The 18473-nt window shown below is 41.1% G+C and overlaps 2 protein-coding genes across 2 annotated transcripts in view; both read right to left on the reverse strand.

Annotated features, from left to right (window-relative positions):
• Positions 1-127: 127 nt before the first annotated feature.
• Positions 128-9480, reverse strand: LOC111219032 (rho family-interacting cell polarization regulator 1-like; the record flags this gene model as incomplete). Its single annotated transcript, XM_022741594.1, has 13 exons — positions 9342-9480; positions 5879-6012; positions 5661-5739; positions 5488-5511; positions 5297-5350; positions 4875-5024; positions 4360-4423; positions 4234-4277; positions 4024-4149; positions 3265-3413; positions 3014-3122; positions 322-975; positions 128-232 (listed from the first exon to the last, which is right to left on the reverse strand). Coding segments are annotated over exons 2-13 (1650 nt in total), but the record flags the coding sequence as incomplete, so codon positions are not given.
• A 3001-nt stretch (positions 9481-12481) lies between these two features.
• The window catches only part of ctcf (CCCTC-binding factor), a 9274-nt gene continuing 3282 nt past the window's right edge, over positions 12482-18473 (reverse strand). The window contains exons 2-13 of the mRNA XM_022744193.1: positions 17841-18119; positions 17560-17742; positions 17048-17423; positions 16775-16945; positions 16546-16679; positions 16330-16450; positions 16086-16235; positions 15601-15761; positions 15326-15508; positions 15086-15241; positions 14253-14391; positions 12482-14058 (exon numbers count right to left, since the gene is read on the reverse strand). Coding sequence (XP_022599914.1) covers positions 13808-14058; positions 14253-14391; positions 15086-15241; positions 15326-15508; positions 15601-15761; positions 16086-16235; positions 16330-16450; positions 16546-16679; positions 16775-16945; positions 17048-17423; positions 17560-17742; positions 17841-18104 — 2289 coding nt within the window. The 5' untranslated portion in view covers positions 18105-18119 and the 3' untranslated portion in view covers positions 12482-13807. The remainder of the gene's footprint in view (positions 14059-14252; positions 14392-15085; positions 15242-15325; positions 15509-15600; positions 15762-16085; positions 16236-16329; positions 16451-16545; positions 16680-16774; positions 16946-17047; positions 17424-17559; positions 17743-17840; positions 18120-18473) is intronic.

Here is an 18473-nt window from a genome sequence, read left to right on the forward strand (position 1 = left end):
CTTCCTCTTGATGCTCATCTTCTTCTTCCTCCTCATCCTCCTCCTCCTTCTCCTCCTCTTCCTTCTCTTCCTTCTCGTCCTCCTCCTCCTCCTCCTCCTCCTCCTCCTCCTCCTCCTCCTCCTCCTCCTCCTCCTCCTCCTCCTCCTCAAGGTCAGAGCAGTTGAGAAAGTCAAAACTTTCAAGGGCTGTCTCAACTTCCTGAGTGAAACTAGAGGAAGTAGGAAAAGGAACCTATGGAAAAACAAATGCAGGAGTTTAAAATATCCCCATCAACACATTAGACTAAAAAAAACAACAGATAAACTTATTCTTGAACTCACCATTGGAGCATCCTCTGATTGTTTTAGCTCCTGGATGGACTGATGTGACTGACTGTGTTTCTCTGATGCTTCTACCTGGTGGCCACCTCCTACTTCAGTGGTGTTGTCCTCTGTTTCTGCTTCAGCCTGTGCAGATGAGTCCTCACATGGATCATCCTTTACATCCTCTGCTGAAACACACACTTGTGGGATGCCACTTTCAGACACATGGCTCTCAGCTGTCTCCACCAACAACACAGGATGTGCAGACGAGACGTCGGGGCATGAGCAGCTCAGGTCTGCTGAGGTTTCAGAGAGGTCAGCTAACGGGACAGACGCCCTGTCAGTCACAGTACAGTCTGGGCTGCTCTCACTCACGTGGCTGTGAGAGCAGGAAGTCTGCAGATGGCCGTTAGGCACTGCATCTCTCTGAGAGAAGACCTCCCCGGCCTCTGTCTCGTCCTCCTCTTGGTTGGACGACAGTGATGGTGTTGATGCGCTGGACTTGTGCGGAGTGAAGGACAGCTGACTGGTGAGAGTGCTTTGCAGCATGTTGGAGGCCGTCAGCCTCTGAGCGTGATGAGCCAGCGCCGGACTGGAGGAGTCATCAGAGGATTCAGAGGAGTTGGACCAGACTGTCCCGTTATCCATTTCCCCCTGTCGCTTCAGCAGAGACTAGAAGGGACACAGAGAAGGAAGAGATGAGAAAGAGACAGACAGAGAGGCTTTGTGTACACAGTTACCAAATTCATTAATCCAGTGGTCCTCAAACTGTGGGTCATAGAGGTATTGAATGGGGGGACAACCAAGGCTGAAAATGTGATACAGATTGGAACTAAAATTGAATACAATCTGTTTCATGTGGGACTAATAACAAGAAATAGAGTATTTTCATGTTGGCTAGGCTACACATTTTCAGGTCAGTAAGATTTATTCAAACAACAAAATGTAATGTTAAGTGCAGTGGACAGATTTTTGGCAGGTAAAAAAGAAAAACTGCTGAGGCTCATCCAGCTAAGACGTCAGTCGAGGCTAAAGTGAAGACAATCTGAATAAGTCCATCCTGCTCTTGGGTTTACTGTCAAAGTAGTGGCAAAGCCTTTAACTGCACCACAGTAATATTATTTCACTGTTATAACGTTCATTCAGGCTCCTTTTGTTGTTAATTTCCCAAACACTGTAAATGCTAAATAAAATATTGTTGGTTTACAGGGAGAAGGAGGCAGGAAGCATGACAGAAAATGTTTGAGAACCACTGGATAAATTAGTCCAATTCAATTTCAGTAATAAATGTAATATTTCTTATAGTTTATCAACTAAAACACAGCAAACATTTGCTGCTTGCAGCTTTAAACATTCAGAATTTGCTATCTTTGCTATAATGTACTGATATAGCAGCTGACAAAATGCCCGTCGTAGTCTTTCTTCAGTTAAGATTCAATTAGACGTGATCATCCTTTTTCTATTAGGATTTGATTGGAAATTAACAGGAACAATTCGTTCAATTGACAGAACATTTTTAAAACACATTTAGACATGTTTGTACTACGTTTATTATTTTATATTTGACATATTTTGTGTTAATTATTTGATAATTTGATATACTATTTGATTATAAACTAAACTACAGCTACAACTACATCCCAACACACCGACTGTACAGAGGTGAATCGAGGGGTTGTACGGCTGAAGTCATAACGCAAGGATGCCGTCCTGTCCGTCGGGACATCGTGGAAGGCCTCCAGCAGTGAGTAGTTCTGTCTGGGCCTGCCATGAGGCACGCTCTTCAGCGAGGTGAGGAAGAGGAGGGACATATTGGAGCGCTACTCAACCACAATTAAACAGCTACAAGGACCACAGCTTCGTTCATACATGCTGCTGCTGTCACACAGCTCACGACTGCTATCATTCATTCTCCTCACATCAGCCACGCCACTCTCGCAACCACATGTCCTAACACACAGACCTCTGTGAATGTCCTCACACACATTAGTGCTACTGCTACAGACAAAGCAGTTGGGGAGCAGCTGAAATAGAACAAGCCAATAAAATGACAGTAATAATAGCCATCAGTGAAATAAATTGCAAATATACAGTGTATATATATATATATATATACGTATATATATATGTGTGCGTGTAGTGAAAATAAGGAGTTTACAAACCCTTTATACAAATTATGAACCAGGGGCTGGTTTCACAAAGATATTTTAGATTTGTCTGCAGTCTTAAGTTTGTTCTTAGAGCAGTCTAACACAAATTACACAGTTGAACAACAATAAATCCTTATTTTAAGGCATCTCAGCTCTGCTGTGAGTCTGCACTGTCTTGAGAATTGTATTTTTTCATTACACTCTTTGCTGAATTTTACCAGTAAAAAGTTTTCTGTAACTGTATAAATGTTTCTGCCAAAGAGAATGTAGCTGAGTGGTCGTATGTGGTTCACATGTTCAGCCATGTTTTTTATTTTGGAAAAAAGTTTAAAAGTTAAAGCTGCCCAGAACATATAGCAAATTAGTTCTACTTAAGACTTTCTGCAACAGATGAGTTTAGATGTCTATCTGAAGTCTGACTGTTCAGATCTAAACCATAATCAAAGTGTGTCTTTGTGAAACTGGCAAACTGGTGAAACTGGTGGTGTAACATCTGGTGTGAAGGATTTGCATTAAGTGGAAAAACGCTGAAGTTGAATATCTCTTTTAATGTGACTCACATAAAACACCTGCTCCCGCATAGAGGGCGTGTCAGGAGGGCTCTGATTGGACAACAGCCGTTTAGAAACTGTACTGGTGGATGACGTCTGGTCATCCTTATCAAACGGGCTGAAAGAGAGAGAGGGGAAAAAACAGAAAGAAAAAAAAACTGAGAGGGCAGAAGACACCTGAATAAACATGTTAAAATTTTAAAATGACAAAAATCAAAGATGCTGATGCTGGGAGAGGTGTGTGCTGCAGGTTAAAGTACCTCCAGGTGACCTCCAAGTTTAACTTCACCGTCCCGAGGTCGTTGATGTCCACGGCGAGCGTCTGGGGGAGTGGGCAGAACAGGTCGAGCATCTCGCAGGACACACTACCCACCACCACATGATTGGCCAGGCTCTTAAGCTCCGTCACCTTGACAACCAAAACAGACAAGTGCCAGACAAATGAGGATAGGAAGAAACCACAGTCACAATCTGCAGCATTTTTGTGAGTATGAATGTAGTAAGTTAAAGGATAAGATTGATGGCAGAATATATTCTTATTATTGTCAACAAACATTAAAAGACCAAAACTAACAATGAATTGATCCAGCTAACGAGCATTTCCTGTTTAGCTAAAACCTGATATAGATTTTTCCTCCTCCACTGAGCCACATAATTGCACTGTGACAGGTTTCTCTATTACACTGAACACACACACCATAGTTTATTTTCAGTCGATTTCATATACACCATCCTACAGCAGTAAATACTCACCAAATGTGTATTAATCCTCAAATGCACCATTTACTCCTGTTTGAGTAACATTTGCTAAAAACATTAATTTTAGAGCTGTTTTAGAAAATTTTAATAATGAAACCTACTAACTGTGGCCTGTTTTTGAAGATGAATGTCTCGAGTAAGAACCAATAAGCTTGGGGAAAGTCAGACATTGTTGTTTTTGGGCGTTTTATAAAATTTGTTGACAACATGAAAAATGTCGAATAGTGAGAGTCTCATCCTTTAAAAGCTGATTTCACTACCTTGATTGACAGCAGCTCTGTGACGAGAGGCAGGAAAATATATTCTTCGCTGTCCCATATCTGCTTGTTGCTGACCTCCACGCGGCCTCGTAGCCTCCAGCGTTGACGCCCATAACGCATCAGGACCTAATGGGGCCAAAAACAGCTGATGAGATACAACAGGCATCGAGACTCAAGTGCCGTATCTGTGCTTGAATTTGCGTTTCTTACCTCGTACTGGTCACCTGCACACAGCCGTGCAAAGCCAGCAAGGCCTGAAACATCAGAAATCAACAGAAAAATGAGAACTTGACAAATAGTGGGAGGAGGAAGTCACGAGTGTAGAAAGTGACTCACCCTTCATCTTGACATGAAATTCTCCCATCTGGCTTTCTAATTCACTCTCAAGTGAGCACATGTGCTACAGAGACAGAAATAATAAGGGGTTTTAATAATGTATCATTTGCCATGACATTTTGAACTGAAACGATTAGTTGATTCATTGATTTGTTGTTTGAGAGAAAATCAATAAGCAACTATTTGGAAAACTGATTAATCATTTAAAAAATAAGTAAGGCAAAAATGCTGTTTTTAGCTCCTCTGATGTGATGACTAGCCGCTTATTTGTCTTAAATGATAAACTTAATATCTGTTGGTTTTACAAAACAAGCTATTTAAAAACATCACATTGGACTCTGTGAAATTATAATTCTTAATCTGTAAATTACTTGGTAATGAAAATAATTGTTAGTTGTAGCCCAAATTATATTGTAATAAAAATGGCCTAATATCATTCTAGCACAGAGAACCACAGCCAGTGTACATGCTGACACATTCAGTATAGGCTCATTGACCTCAGGTCTGTCACTTGCCTCTGTACATTCCCTGTATCCCTTGTTTGCCTCGCTCAGGCTCTCTCTGGCCTCCTTGCTGCCAGTGGCGGAGTTAAAGGCCGCCACCATCTTACTCGCTCCATCACGCAGTCGTCGCTGTATACAATAAGCATCATACAGCTCCTCAACCTGGAATAGCAAATATTGCACAGGTTTCAAAAAATGACTGTAATATTAACTTAATGTTAACTTAAAACAATCGACCAAAAGACGCTAAAGCTCTGCAGAGCTGAGGGATACAGCAGAGTCAAGTGATAACTCTCTGTGGGGGTTCATCACTGTGAGCAACTCCTTTCACACTAGGCAGTCAATTCATCCATTGTCAATATATAAAAATAATGAAAAGAGCAGCTTTAAATAGTAAAACTATGCATCTGTTAATTCAATCATTTCATACACACCTTGCTGAGATGGAATTCCAAGCGACGCATGAACCTCTCTATGGCTTTCACTTGCTACAAGAAACAAAACAATTGTCAAACTTGACAAGCTAATACTTATACTAATACTTATCTTATTCTCTCTTACACCTGTAAAAAGTTTCAATGTCCTGCATTCACGTGTGTATACAACAGGTGTGAATGAAACTCACCTTATCCTGCTCATACAAAGACCCCTGCAAAATAAAACAAAAACAATCAAGACATTTAGCATCACAAAGTGTCAAATTAACATCCTGACTGAGGACTGGAATCAACAGCAGCCAGCCTGGTACTGAATCACAGTCAATAGTGGTGTGACTGGTTTCACTACTTGGGCTCTCACCAAACGACCATTTCTCTTGTTTTCTTTGATCTGCTGACCCAGACTGTCCAGCTCCAGCTGGTGGACCTGCAGGTACGACCTGACAACAAAAAACCCATCACTGTTACTTCTTCATGACAAGACGTAAAAGCAGTCGTATCCTCCATTTTCAGTGATATTCCTCCTGGCAGCAATCCGATGTAATCAATGCAAAGACTGCACGAGGGGTGTTTACTCACTGTAAGCCTCTACGTAAGGCAGCGTACACTTCATCCAGCCGTTCAGGCTGGGGGATTTTAGTGGGTGGCAGTTTGGTGGATCCTGTGAACATCCTGCTTCCTTACAAGGCACGTTTCTCTTGGATCAAACAGTGCTGAGAGAGAGACAGGCAGGGAGAGAGATAGAGCGTGGGATCAGTTCTGATAAGGCTTCCTGATTATTTCAATTAAAGTACATTCAAAACAGGCATCAGGGAAACTGGCAGGACAGAGAGTGAGGCAGACAGAGGGCTGCTCACCTGCTGAGCGGAGAGATACTGTCACTACTGTAGCATGCTTGGAGAGCTGAGTGTTGCACTGTGGCTTTAACAAACCAAAAGACATGTCCTGTAATTATACAAAAAGGAGACATTAGAGACAAAAATGTCTGGCTTCACCTCATACCTCACTGTACCTGACAAGATTTTTTTTCTCCTTCTCTGTGATTATCAAGGAGTCTGATAATTACAAAGGTCACTGGAGAAAAAATTGGGAGGGGGGTGGGGGGGTGGTGGTGGAAACCACTCTTTCACTTCCTCAGTCCGGCCACGTTGTTTTGTTGAAAATCTGAGACAGAGAGCGACATGCATGCAGCAACCACAGTGGCCACCTCTGACAACAGTGGGCAGTACAGTCTGCTTGTGCTTCTATTCCCCTTCCTTCCCTACTTCTCCACCCCCCTCCACATCCAACACCAGAGTACAGGAAGTCTCATGGCTGACTCTACACAGGAAATTCTACACAGAAGTTTGGCCCAAGAATATAAAACCATACCTCCGCTGTGTGTGAGAGTGTTAAAATTGACCCCCTTTTTCTACTCCAAGCAAAGCCATTAAACATGCAGATTAGCACGATGCCACAGTCAGGGTAAACTATAGGAAGAGAGGTTTCGTGCCTGCGCTAATCTAGTCACAAAAGAGATTACAGACTTAAACCAAACTAAATCTGTCAAGCAGGAGCCAAACCCATATTAACACATGGGATCTGTGAATGAGCCAGCACAGGGCAGAGCCACTGGTGACATCTGCTCTGCATTGTCTCACACTAAACTCACAAACAGGAGAGAAATAAGTCTTTATTATTAGTCTGATTATCACTGATGGGATCAAGTGCTCCACCTGTTGCAGTTGTTGAGATGGAAACTCACAGATTATGGTTTTATATGATGAAAGCCTTATTAAACACAACACTGCTGATACGAGAATAAGCTGTACACACCCCGCTGTCTTTCTATGTTCTCCTGCCACACAGTGACGACGCAGGCTTGGGGGTGCACCAGGCCAGTGGTCCAGTTAAACCGCTAATCTTAGCTGCACACTGGGGGGGATTAACATGAGTGGGTCAGTGTTAGAACATGGCAAGGAAAAAGTGCCATACCAGAGAGCCTTTATGGATAAAACACCCCAACACCAACCACCTTCTTCAAGACATGGCCAAAGAACAAGTGCACGACTCAGAGGGGACAGCTATAGAAGTGCAATGTCATCATGGTAACACTCACATATAAAGAAGAAGATGAAAATCTTACACACTCCCACCTTGGACTGGATATCATTCAGTATTGGTTCTGATACCGAGACCTTGACTTCTATATCAACACTATTTTGATATAAATTTTTTCAAATCCATTTTAACAAAAAGAAAATGACAATACACATCACAGAACAAGTTTTAGTTTTACTTTAGTTGTATTTTCAAGATCGATCTCCTTACACACTCCAACGTGTTCGTGTACATAAACAGCCAATCACCAGCATTATGAGATCTTGGTCCAAGCATGCTGCATGCTTATTGGCTCACTGATGCTGATGAGATGTACTCGTTTACTCCTTAGGTACTGAAATTTGGTATCAAATGACAAGGCATTTTTTGATCCTCGATCGAATATCCTGGAATATCAAACTAATTTGGTCTGTCCATAAAAGTGTCAAAGTTCGATACCCAGCCCTACTCTCACCCACCCATAAATAGCTATACCTGCAGCCCACACACAGGTCTGAGGGCTTCAGTGATATTGATAATTACGAGAGCCAGTTGCCTGGTTTCCTCTCTGTCAGATGTGCTTTTATCCCTTTCCTTACATTACAGATCATTAGCTGGATTAATCCTCTCCACGAAGCACACTGAACAAAGAGGACACTGTTTCCAATCACCTCACAAGACTGGAGTTTTGTTTAAAAAAAACCTTTCATGCGCTCACTGCATGCACAAGCATATATGGCCTTGTTCAGGCTGTAGTTTGGGCCTAGAATCATTTTTAGTTATCGGTTACTTTTGACAAATTAATCATTGACCGTGTAAACTGAACAGGGCTGTAATTAACTATCATTTTCACCAAAATCTGATTTTCTTTTTTATTTATCAACTGATTTTTTAGTTTATAAACTATCACAAAAAAGGTAAAACATGGTCATTTCAGCAGATGAACAGAATATAGAAAGATATTCAACCTACAATGGTATAAATCAGATAAGGGCAGCCAATCATCGCATTGAAGAAGATGGAATGACCTGCACCATTAATCAGTTATCAAAATAGCTGGGCTAATTGATTAATTGTAGGAAAGTGTCAGCACTTAAACTGTATAAGGAAAAGGATTTGGATGTGACAAGTTATTTAATCTGAACTGTTGCCAAAAACCTAAAATTGTTTAATGTTTTATTATTATATTTAATGTTTTTTTTTGTTTTTTTTTTACGTCAGAGGTGACAAAAGATTAATCATAACTAAAAGTGATTAATTTCCTGTTGATCGGCTCATCCACTAATCGACTAATCACTTCAGCACAGATTTTTTTTTTTTTTTTTTTTACATGTAACTGGACGTTGAGAATCACAGAGCATTAATACAGATATAAACCAATATATAGCTCACGCCCTATCAGACAAGTGTTCATCCGTACTTTGCGGGTCTCAGTGTGTGTTTGAGGAGGAAGAGGAGGAGAAGGAGGAGGAGGATGAGGAGTAATGGTGTTACAATAAAATGCAACCACCTCTGTTCCAGATTACTGGATTAGCCTAACCCGGCGGCAGCAGGCCACTGAGTCGGATAAAAACAGTCACACATCCCGGCCGTGCGCTTTACTTCAAATAAAGACGGAGTTCAACCAACAAACTTGTGTAACCGTGTCGAGACAGATTTTGTATTCCGTACATATCCCACCCCAGCCCCCGGAGCTCATCACAGGCCACAAAAAAGTCCTCTCCCGTCCACACCAGGACCCCCAACGCCCTCTTCCCTCACGGTATCGGTCCACCGACTCACAACAAACACCAAAAACCGCTGGGAAAACGGAGATATGGTCAATCAGAGCCAGCTGGTGGATATAATGTCGACAACATCACAGGAAAGCAACTTCACGTCGGACGGACTCATCATGACCATGTAGAGAAAAATTCAACAGGATTCTTGCTGTGACCTTGGCCATAAAGCCTGCAGCCCCTACCTCTGTTTTAACGTCCGACAGCACGGAGAGTATGACTGTAGTCCCATTTCCAACGCGATGCTCCACACAGTTCGCAGAGGTTTACAGTTATTCTGGGCGCTGTCCTTCTCCTTGATTTCGCAGTTTTTTGTGTCTACAATCAAAGTAGCAGAAGTTACCAGAAACAACTTCCGGCCGACGGTTTCCAGTATAAAATGCGATGCTCATTTTGCAGCACAAGTATAGATAATAACAATAATAATATTTGTTATTTACTATTATTGTTGTCATTATAAGTAGTAGTAGTACTAGTAGTAGTAGTATTTGTGATTTACAGAATAAAAAATAAAACATAAACAAGACTAAAATAAAAACAAAATGGACATGACATCAATACAGAGATCCAAATTACTCCAGGACGTAAAGGAAAGAAGGGGGGAAAATAAAATAAATAATAAAATACATATAACAGAATTTAGTTAAAAGTTAGAAGTGTGTCAGATTGCTGTCTTGGAGTCTCATTTGTTTACCAGAAATCCACCACAGCTGCATCTCTGGTGGAACAAAATAGATGGCATTATCAGGAAGGAATATTATGTGGATAAATATCTCAAGAAACTGAAAGCTTGGTCTCAAATGGGTCTTCCAAATGGACATTGACCCCAAGCACATTTCCAAGGTTGTGGCAAAATAACAACAAAGTCAAGGTATTGGAGTGGTCATCACTAAGCTCTGTCCTCAAACCAATTGAAAATTTGTTTTGCAGAACTGAAAAGACATTTGCAGGACCAAGGATGCCTCCAATCCAGATTCAGTTACACCACTTCTGTCAGGAGGAATGAGCCAAGATTCCAGCAACTTATTGTGAGAAGCTTGTTGAAGGCCAACCAAAACATCTACCCAAATTAAACAATTCAAAGGCAATGCTACAGAATACTACTTAAGTGTATTTAAACTTCTGACCCGGTGGGAATGTGATGAAAGATAATAAAGAATAAGATTTGAGTACTTCTGCCACCTCTGGTGAAAACACAGTTTGGACCATTACACTTTCATGTACAAGGATCCCAAAATGTAACATGAATTGAAAAACTACTTTTATTTTGAAATGTCTCTCCTCTAACCGGAAATTGTGTTTCGGCTAGTTGCTGTGGCAACAAGGATGTCCCTCACTCTGTCACTGTTTTGTCAGACCATTGCTCCTTGTGCTGCGCTGGCGACGCCACGGTGAATCAAACGGAAAAAAACACAGGCATGATGTTTCCGAAGGAGAGGAAGGACAGAAAGTACCGACGTCTCCCACAAGTACAGGAGTCACCCGATGGTGGCCCAGTAAAAAGTGTAGGTTCAGTTTTAGCCGTTAAATATGTCAGGTGCTGCAGCCCCGAGGGCCGATTGTCCAAGTTTGACCGAGCCGGGGAGGGGGCGGCGATGAAGGAAAGCATGTGGCGCTTTTCCTCCTGATTTCCTACTAAACAGGACGTTGCAGCTGTATAGCAGCAACCAAGAGCGCTGCTATTAATCTTCCATATTAATGCTAGTTTAATAACTGCCCGCTTCCAATCTGCAACTAAACTTTGCGTTTTATAGTAGTATACAACATAAATTTAGGTAACGGAACATACAAAAGACAAGTTAAATACCACTACTGAAAACATTTCAGTGCTGGTAAAACTGTCCTGTCACTGTCCCTGCTTGTTCCCGAACGTTATAACGTTTTCAGGCCATTTGTAACGGTCCACTTTGGACCGTTGGTCATTCTGCGCTTCAGCTAGGTGCTATAATAACAGGCTTTAGCTAACGTTACAGACGACGCTGGAGTTAGCTTCCGATTCGGTACTTCAGGGAAACTTAACTTATAATACTGGGCGACCGATTCATTCTGTATTTTTAAAAAATGTTTTTACAAATAGGACATACGTTTAACAAATCTGAAGATGTGTGTTATAGAGTATTTAGCTTGTCTGGGACAATCTAGTTCAAATTTGACAAGTCTAAGTATAGTGGGTTTTGGTCTAAATCTGATCCAATGTGGTCTAAATGTGAAAGCGGTGGAATGTTCCTTTCACGCCTTCATAAATAAAATTAAGTTTTCACAAATTGAAATTGGGTTTTCATACAACGTAAAGGCTTTAACTACGATGTTTGACACTTTCACAACAGTAAGATGTGAAAAAATGGAGAATCGGTCGCTCAGCATTGTAAGTTAAGTTTCCTTTAACTTTCGTACATTGCAGGGATTTGTACAACTATTGCATGACCAGGAGGTTCCCAAACCTCAGAAACCACAGAAAGACTCAGCATTTCTGTGTCGTCAGGATAAACAAAAAACACGGAGCCAACTACTTCACAGATGACTAACTCTCGTTGAGGAAAATGTTTCTTGACTTTACTTGATTTAACTAGACATAAAGCTACTACGGAGGACACTGGAAATAAATCAGGAAACTGACAACTATTTTGAAAATCAATCAAATAATTTTGGTGCTAAAATACCAAATATTTCACATCCTCTCAAACGTAACAGTTTTTCTTTTAATTATTTTATTTTTAATCATTTTGAGGTTTGGACTGTTTGATGAAGACAATAATCAACAGATTAATCCATATTGAAAAAAATGCTGCAAGCCATACAGACTGGTAATCTAATAACTCTGCATTGAATACTTAAAAGACATTTTTCTGATTACACTTCATTTTATTTGTTACAGTAGTTTTATTTAAGGATCTGAGTACTTCCCCTACCACTGGCTACATGTTTTAGAAAATAGTTAGCAGACAAGTGTAACTACCCGTCTCACTACTGATAGCATAGGAACAGTGTCATCCAAAACCAATTAACTGGGGCTGCATGAAAGTGTGAAGCCAGTGTGTGTCACCATGGGTACTTGGGGCTTAATTGTACTGCGTCCATACAAGAGATGCAGAAAATCTGATTCAATATACAGTGGTAAAATCAATCGCAACCCATGGTCATGTAGAAAAGCCAAAGCTGCACCCTGACTCACAATTTTGGATGAAAATTTTAGTTTGGGATTTTAGTCAAATCCCAGTTAAAGTGGATTCTGTGCTCCAGTGTAAATGCAAGTCAGTACATCCAGTTAATTTATGTTAAAATGTTAAAAGGTTAAATTCTTTAGACATACAAATCAGTGAAGATCTCAATATCAAGTCCTCCCTTTAATAAAATATAGTTGCAAGCAGAGTACACCGACATTTGTTAACACTCAGTTGTTTCTCAGCTAATTTGGATAAACAGTGATTCAAGCTCTCTTTTTCCTGTAACTATACCACTAACCTGTGTTAAATGCTCAGCCAACCAAAATTAATTTAATATCCATGAATGAAATTATTACAGTTGCAGAAACCTAAAAAGGCTGTCAATGGCTAATCTTTTTATTTGTTGTACAGTCATACATCTATTCTCGTCTGCCACACAGTTAATAAAATGTCATTCAAGCTGCTAGGTAGCGTTGCATTGCCAATGGTACAAAATGAAAACAACAACCCAAAGTGGAATGGCTACACAAGGGAGCAAAACAACATTCATTCCTTGCACTTATCAGAGACAATGTTTAGTACATATGCATCATCTAGGGGTGTTAAAATAGGAAGAGAGGAGCATAAGATAAGCGTCTATTAAGCTTTTAAAAACTAGAATAGGCTTAAAAAGGGATTTACTAACCACAGAAAAAGAAACCAAAAAATAAAAATATTAAAAATATTAAATTTTTCCAATCTTGAAGTGGCTGTGACTAATGACAGTATCATCTTCCTGAAGCTCGTCTCTTGATTTCTGTAAGAACTTTGACATTTTGGATGAAGTTCCATAGTGGCTTTCAATATGGGCTTAAATTTACTTGTTTTTGACATTATGCTGCTCTGCAAAAGCCCATTTTCATCTCCACTTTTACAAGAGCAGCTTTCTGTACAAACTGAGAGGTACATGGAGCTCTTCAGTGAAGACATTGAACATTTATCTACTTACTTTTACCCACTGGCACAAAGGTATGTAACTTACCAACAATTGTGTAACAAATAAAAACAAGAAGGCATAAGAGGAAAGGAGTTTAAAAAAAGCTAAATTCCATAAACAGTCTCGATTTAGTTGTTATACCGTATTAAAAACATATCCAGTGGACCGCTCTACACAAATGTAGCCAGAGGAGATTTTGTAATTTAGATAAATGTAGTTCTCTGCCACATAAGACAGCTACGAAACACCAAAGGCAACAGTGAAAAAAGACACTGATGTCAATTACAGCCACTTCAAACTCAAATGTACTGTAATGCATTTTTGGTAGGTAAATCCTTATTAAAAATCTTTTCATTTCATCCAAGTCTTTATCGATACATGATTAATAATCAAATCTTAAATTACAACAGTGATGTTTGTTTCTGTGCAGGATGCAAGTGTTTGTAATCCTAAATGCCAAGAATTAAAAGCTGTGGTCAAGGATCTGGGTGTGTCTACAGGTTCACATCCATCACCGATCCATCATGCTGAGGATCATCTCAGGGGTCAGATCTCCATTAGGTGGCGCCCCAGACAGCTGAACCTCCTGTGCTGTCCCCTCCTGGGACAACTCATCCATCTGAATGGTCGACTTCACTCCACCGACCACCACCTCCTCGTTGCCATCCTCCTGGTCATCTTGTTCGGCTCCGACCTCCTTCTTCACAATGATGTCATCCACCTCTCCAGTGACCTCGTCTTCAACACGGATGATAGCAGCCGCTGTTAAGAGAGTTTCAGGTCAGACTCTGGTACTATATGGTTCAAATATACTTTTCCAGATTGTTATGATGGTTTAAAGGCAAACAGTTTAGCTATGTAGTAGTGATCAAACTGTTCATTAGCTGGCATTTAATCTTCAAAGCCCTGAAACCCTGCTAAATGATGTTCAAAACTATCATAAGTGTGACACCTACTGTCTGGTTTGTTCTTCGGGGGTCGTCCACGTTTCCTCTTAACTGGTGGCTCCACAGGGGCTGGGATAGGGATGACTGGTGGAGCCTGTTCAACCTCAATCTCAGTCAGCAGCTCGTCTTCCTCCTCTTCCTCTTCCAACTCATCCTCTACATATGAACAAAGTATGATAAGAAGATATGAATGTTGACAGAAGCATATTTTCTGACACTGTTACTCAATATTACCACATCTTCATTAGGAAGTGTTCATGGACACAAAGATAGTTCATGTAATTATGTTGCTAGAAAACAAAAAAATTGTTAGAGGCCATTAGGACATTATTACAGCAATGATGTTTCAACAGATGGCAGTATACAGCAGTACAGCCTGGCAGACAGACAGGATGAAAACAACTTTCAACTGCCAATACCATTTATGATTTGAGAGGCATATTCTCTTGTGGTGTTCCTGGTGAAGTACCTGCCTGTTAAAATTTGCAATAGCGCCTTCAGGTTGAGCTCATGAGCTAACTTGTAGTGATTAACATACCTGATCCCGTACTGCTTATTTTTCAAAATTTTGTGCAATCAGAAACAAAAACTGTATTGTGTTAGTATTGCGGTGATTTCAGTAGGCCAAAACAATATCCTGATGAATATTTCAACCAGACTTCAAAACTAAAATTAAATTGTAAAGTTGTTTGAACTTTTAACACTTACTTCAAAAATGATAAATGGTTCACCTTTGAACTATTTTTTTTAAAGCATATTTTGATGTAAAATTGAGGGGTTGCCATAAAGACATTGAATAGACATTGAATTATAAAAAGCATACCTATGTCGTCGTCGTTGACGTCATCATCGTCATCATCATCATCATCATCATCATCATCCGTCCTGGCCTGCATCTTCCTCTTCCTTCCACGTCGGCCCTTTTTGGGTGTGGGAGTTCCATTTTCTTCTCCAGTAACTTCACCCGTGCAGTTTTCAGAATGACGCAGCATGGTGTTCTGTGAGGCAACATGGTCACAATTCAGTGACATACAGTTAAAAAACTACTGCCGTGTGAACTAAATCTCAGAGCCCAGTCCTACCCTGCGGGTGAATGTCTTGCTACACTTGCTGCAGACAAAGGCAGTGGGGACAAAGTTTGGATCATGGTAGCGCTTGAAGTGCATATCCAGGAGCTGCTTCTGCCGGAAAGTTTTCTCACACTGGCTGCAGGCAAATGGCTTCTCCCCCGTGTGTGTACGCTTGTGCATTACCATGTGGCGTTCCTGTAGCATAATAGATCAGATAGGCAGTTATTCACTGGTGAAATAGAATATGATAAACACTGTACGTGTTACATCCTCCACGTAACACAAACCTGTCTGCAGCAGTAGTCACACTGGTCACACTTGAAACGTTTCTCATTCTTGTGGGTCTTCTGGTGTTGGATGAGAGCATAGCGCTCATGAAATACAGCATCACAGTAACGACATTTCTTTCCCGTCTCAATAAATGAGTGCTGCTTCCGCAAATGAACGCCTAAGATAGAAACAGCAAAGACATGAAAATCAGTCAGACAAATGCTACACAGGCCTGTTGTATGGATAAAGACAAAAAGTGTTGTGAAGTAATCAGAGCATACAGATTCTTCCAATTCTTCTCTCTACAATGATTCAATAGGACACACCAGCACTCACATGACTGGGAATGGCAACTTTAAGACAATCGAATAAACATGATCTCTCGTACAGCAATGAATGCATTGTACCTAAAGAGACTTAAAACGAGCCTTCCCAACACGTCCTCCGCATCCGTGACCCTTAATAACATGCAGTCTAAAGTAAAAATGGTAACATAACTCACCAAGGTCACTCTTGCGTGCAATGACAGTATCACAGTGTGGGCAGTGGAATTTAGCCACGTTCTCCGTGTGTTTCTGCAGAATGTGCATCTTCATGGTGCCGCTCTGTGTGAAACGAGCATGGCAGATGTAACACTCGTATGGCTTCTCACCTGCAAAGAAGATGAGAGGATATAGTGAGTGAGATACACTTCTCAATCAGGAGGTGAACTGTGTTTCAACCACTGTAAACTGCATGTATCTTACCTGAATGTGTCCTCATGTGTCTCTTCAGCTTGTAAGTGTCTCTGCTGGCATAGCTGCACAGGCTGCACTGGAAGGGTCGCTCCCCTGTATGAGAGCGAATGTGTCTTTTCAACTTGCTCACCTGGGAAGAGAGAGACAAGGATTTTTTTTAAATAATATAAAAAGAGGGCATCGCAGGAAACAGGGAGAAGAATTAGGTCAGTGCAGATTATTTACCTCCACACTGGAATAGTCACACATGGAGCACTTGAAGGGTTTCTCATGTGTGTGTTTGTAGCGACGATGACGCACCAACTCACCACTGGTCACAAATGCCATGTCACAATCTGTGCATTTATGTGGCCTAGTGCCTAAAAAATTTAAGAAAATGAGAATTACACTTTATTTGCCTGCATAATGTAAAACTAAGATGAAGCAAGGGCATCAAACAAATGCCCTGAATTACCTGTGTGTGTATTGAGGTGGTTTCTCAACAGTGTGACTGTTCTGAAGGCCCTTCCACACAAGTGACATTTATGTGGTCTCTCATCTGTGTGGCTCTTCATGTGTCTGTCCAGGTTGGAGCGCCTTGGACAGGTGTAGCTACACAGCTCACACTGGAAAGTCTTCTTTACGCCTGGACACAAAAGGGGAATATAGTATGTTAATTTAAAGCTCTGCAAATCTACAACTTTCCAAGACTATAAAACAGGACATACACTCTTCCACAACCACTAACCTTTTTTCTTGATCTTGGTGGGCTTTGGTGGTTTCATGTTGCCCACAACCTTCTCAGCATTCACCTCTGATAGCAGCCCTTCCTGCTGCTCTTCTTCAAAGTCATACACAGAAACATCCATATCACGATCACCCTCTGCATAGCGCAGGCGACTCTTCTTTCCTTTCTTTCCTTTACGCATAGTGGTGATGGGCTGATAGTCAGGGTCCTTGGACCATTCTGGGTCTTCCTCCTGAGCCACAGGAGGTTGTACTTCTGCTGCTTCTTCTTCCTCCTCCACGTCCTCTCCTCTCGTACCCTGAAGCTCCTCATGGGCTGCCTGAAGCTCTTCCTGCTCTACAGTCTCCACTTCACCATTGGCACCCACTTTTACCACCTAAAAGAAAACGTAAATTCTTCTTATTGTGACCAGACTCTTTCCAACAAAGGAGTTCGCTGATTGTATCATGTTGAGGACATAACTAAAAAAAAAGACTGTTCCTATTATATAAAAGACCAGAGTTGTTTCTCACCTGGAAGCCCTCGGGCAAGGGAAGAGTGTGACAGATAACCGGCTCTGTATCCTTGTTAGCAGTTGATGCATCAACATAAGTGGCCTGGAGCCCCTCTACAGTTGTTGTTGTGACTGGTACCTGAACCAGCTGAAGCTGACCAAGGCCTAATGCTGCTCCTGCCTGCTCCTCCATATTCACCACCTACAACGAACAATGCACCCTTTCAATTTGAACAAATGACACAAACATTTCACAACAAGGCCAACTACTGATAATCCAACACTGGCTTCTGTACCAACCTGGAGCGTGATGATCTGACCCTCATCTCCTCCAGTAACAGTCACTGTGCCGCCTCCCTCCAACACCTCTGTCTTCATTTGCAGCAGAGTTGGATCGAGAGCGTCCATCACCATCATCTCCATGTTACCAGCCACCTCCCCCTGTGGAGCTATGGCTGCCCCTTGTATCATGGCGTCTCCACCCTCTGGCAGGACCTTTCCTTCTGCAGCCAGGGGACCAGTCTGAGTGGTCTCCATGGAAACAACCTCACCCTCCATGGCCATGGGCCAACCAACACTCTTAATGAAGAAGACAAAATTTATCAAAAAGTGAGCAAGAGTCAGTGGGCGATTATTCACATGGTTTTCAGACAAGGCTGAAAATGTGTTTTCACAAAAGAATTTATATTAAACACCATCAATTCAAATTTAGGTATGTACCACACAACCGAACATAAAGGGCAGAGCCCCAGGATCATGGATGTCAAGAAGTGGGTATAGGAAATTAATTAATTATTAATATTACAAATTTTCCCATTTACTGGAAATTCAACTCATTTTTGGGGCCAATGCTGATACTGATGTTAGGGGAGAAAAAAAAAAAAAAAAAAAAATCAAAATAATATATAAAAATTTTTAAAAAAAAAAAAAAAA

The sequence above is a fragment of the Seriola dumerili genome, unplaced genomic scaffold (assembly GCF_002260705.1).
Source record: "Seriola dumerili isolate Sdu_G_001 unplaced genomic scaffold, Sdu_1.0 BDQW01000003.1, whole genome shotgun sequence".
NCBI classification, from domain to species: Eukaryota; Metazoa; Chordata; class Actinopteri; order Carangiformes; family Carangidae; genus Seriola; species Seriola dumerili.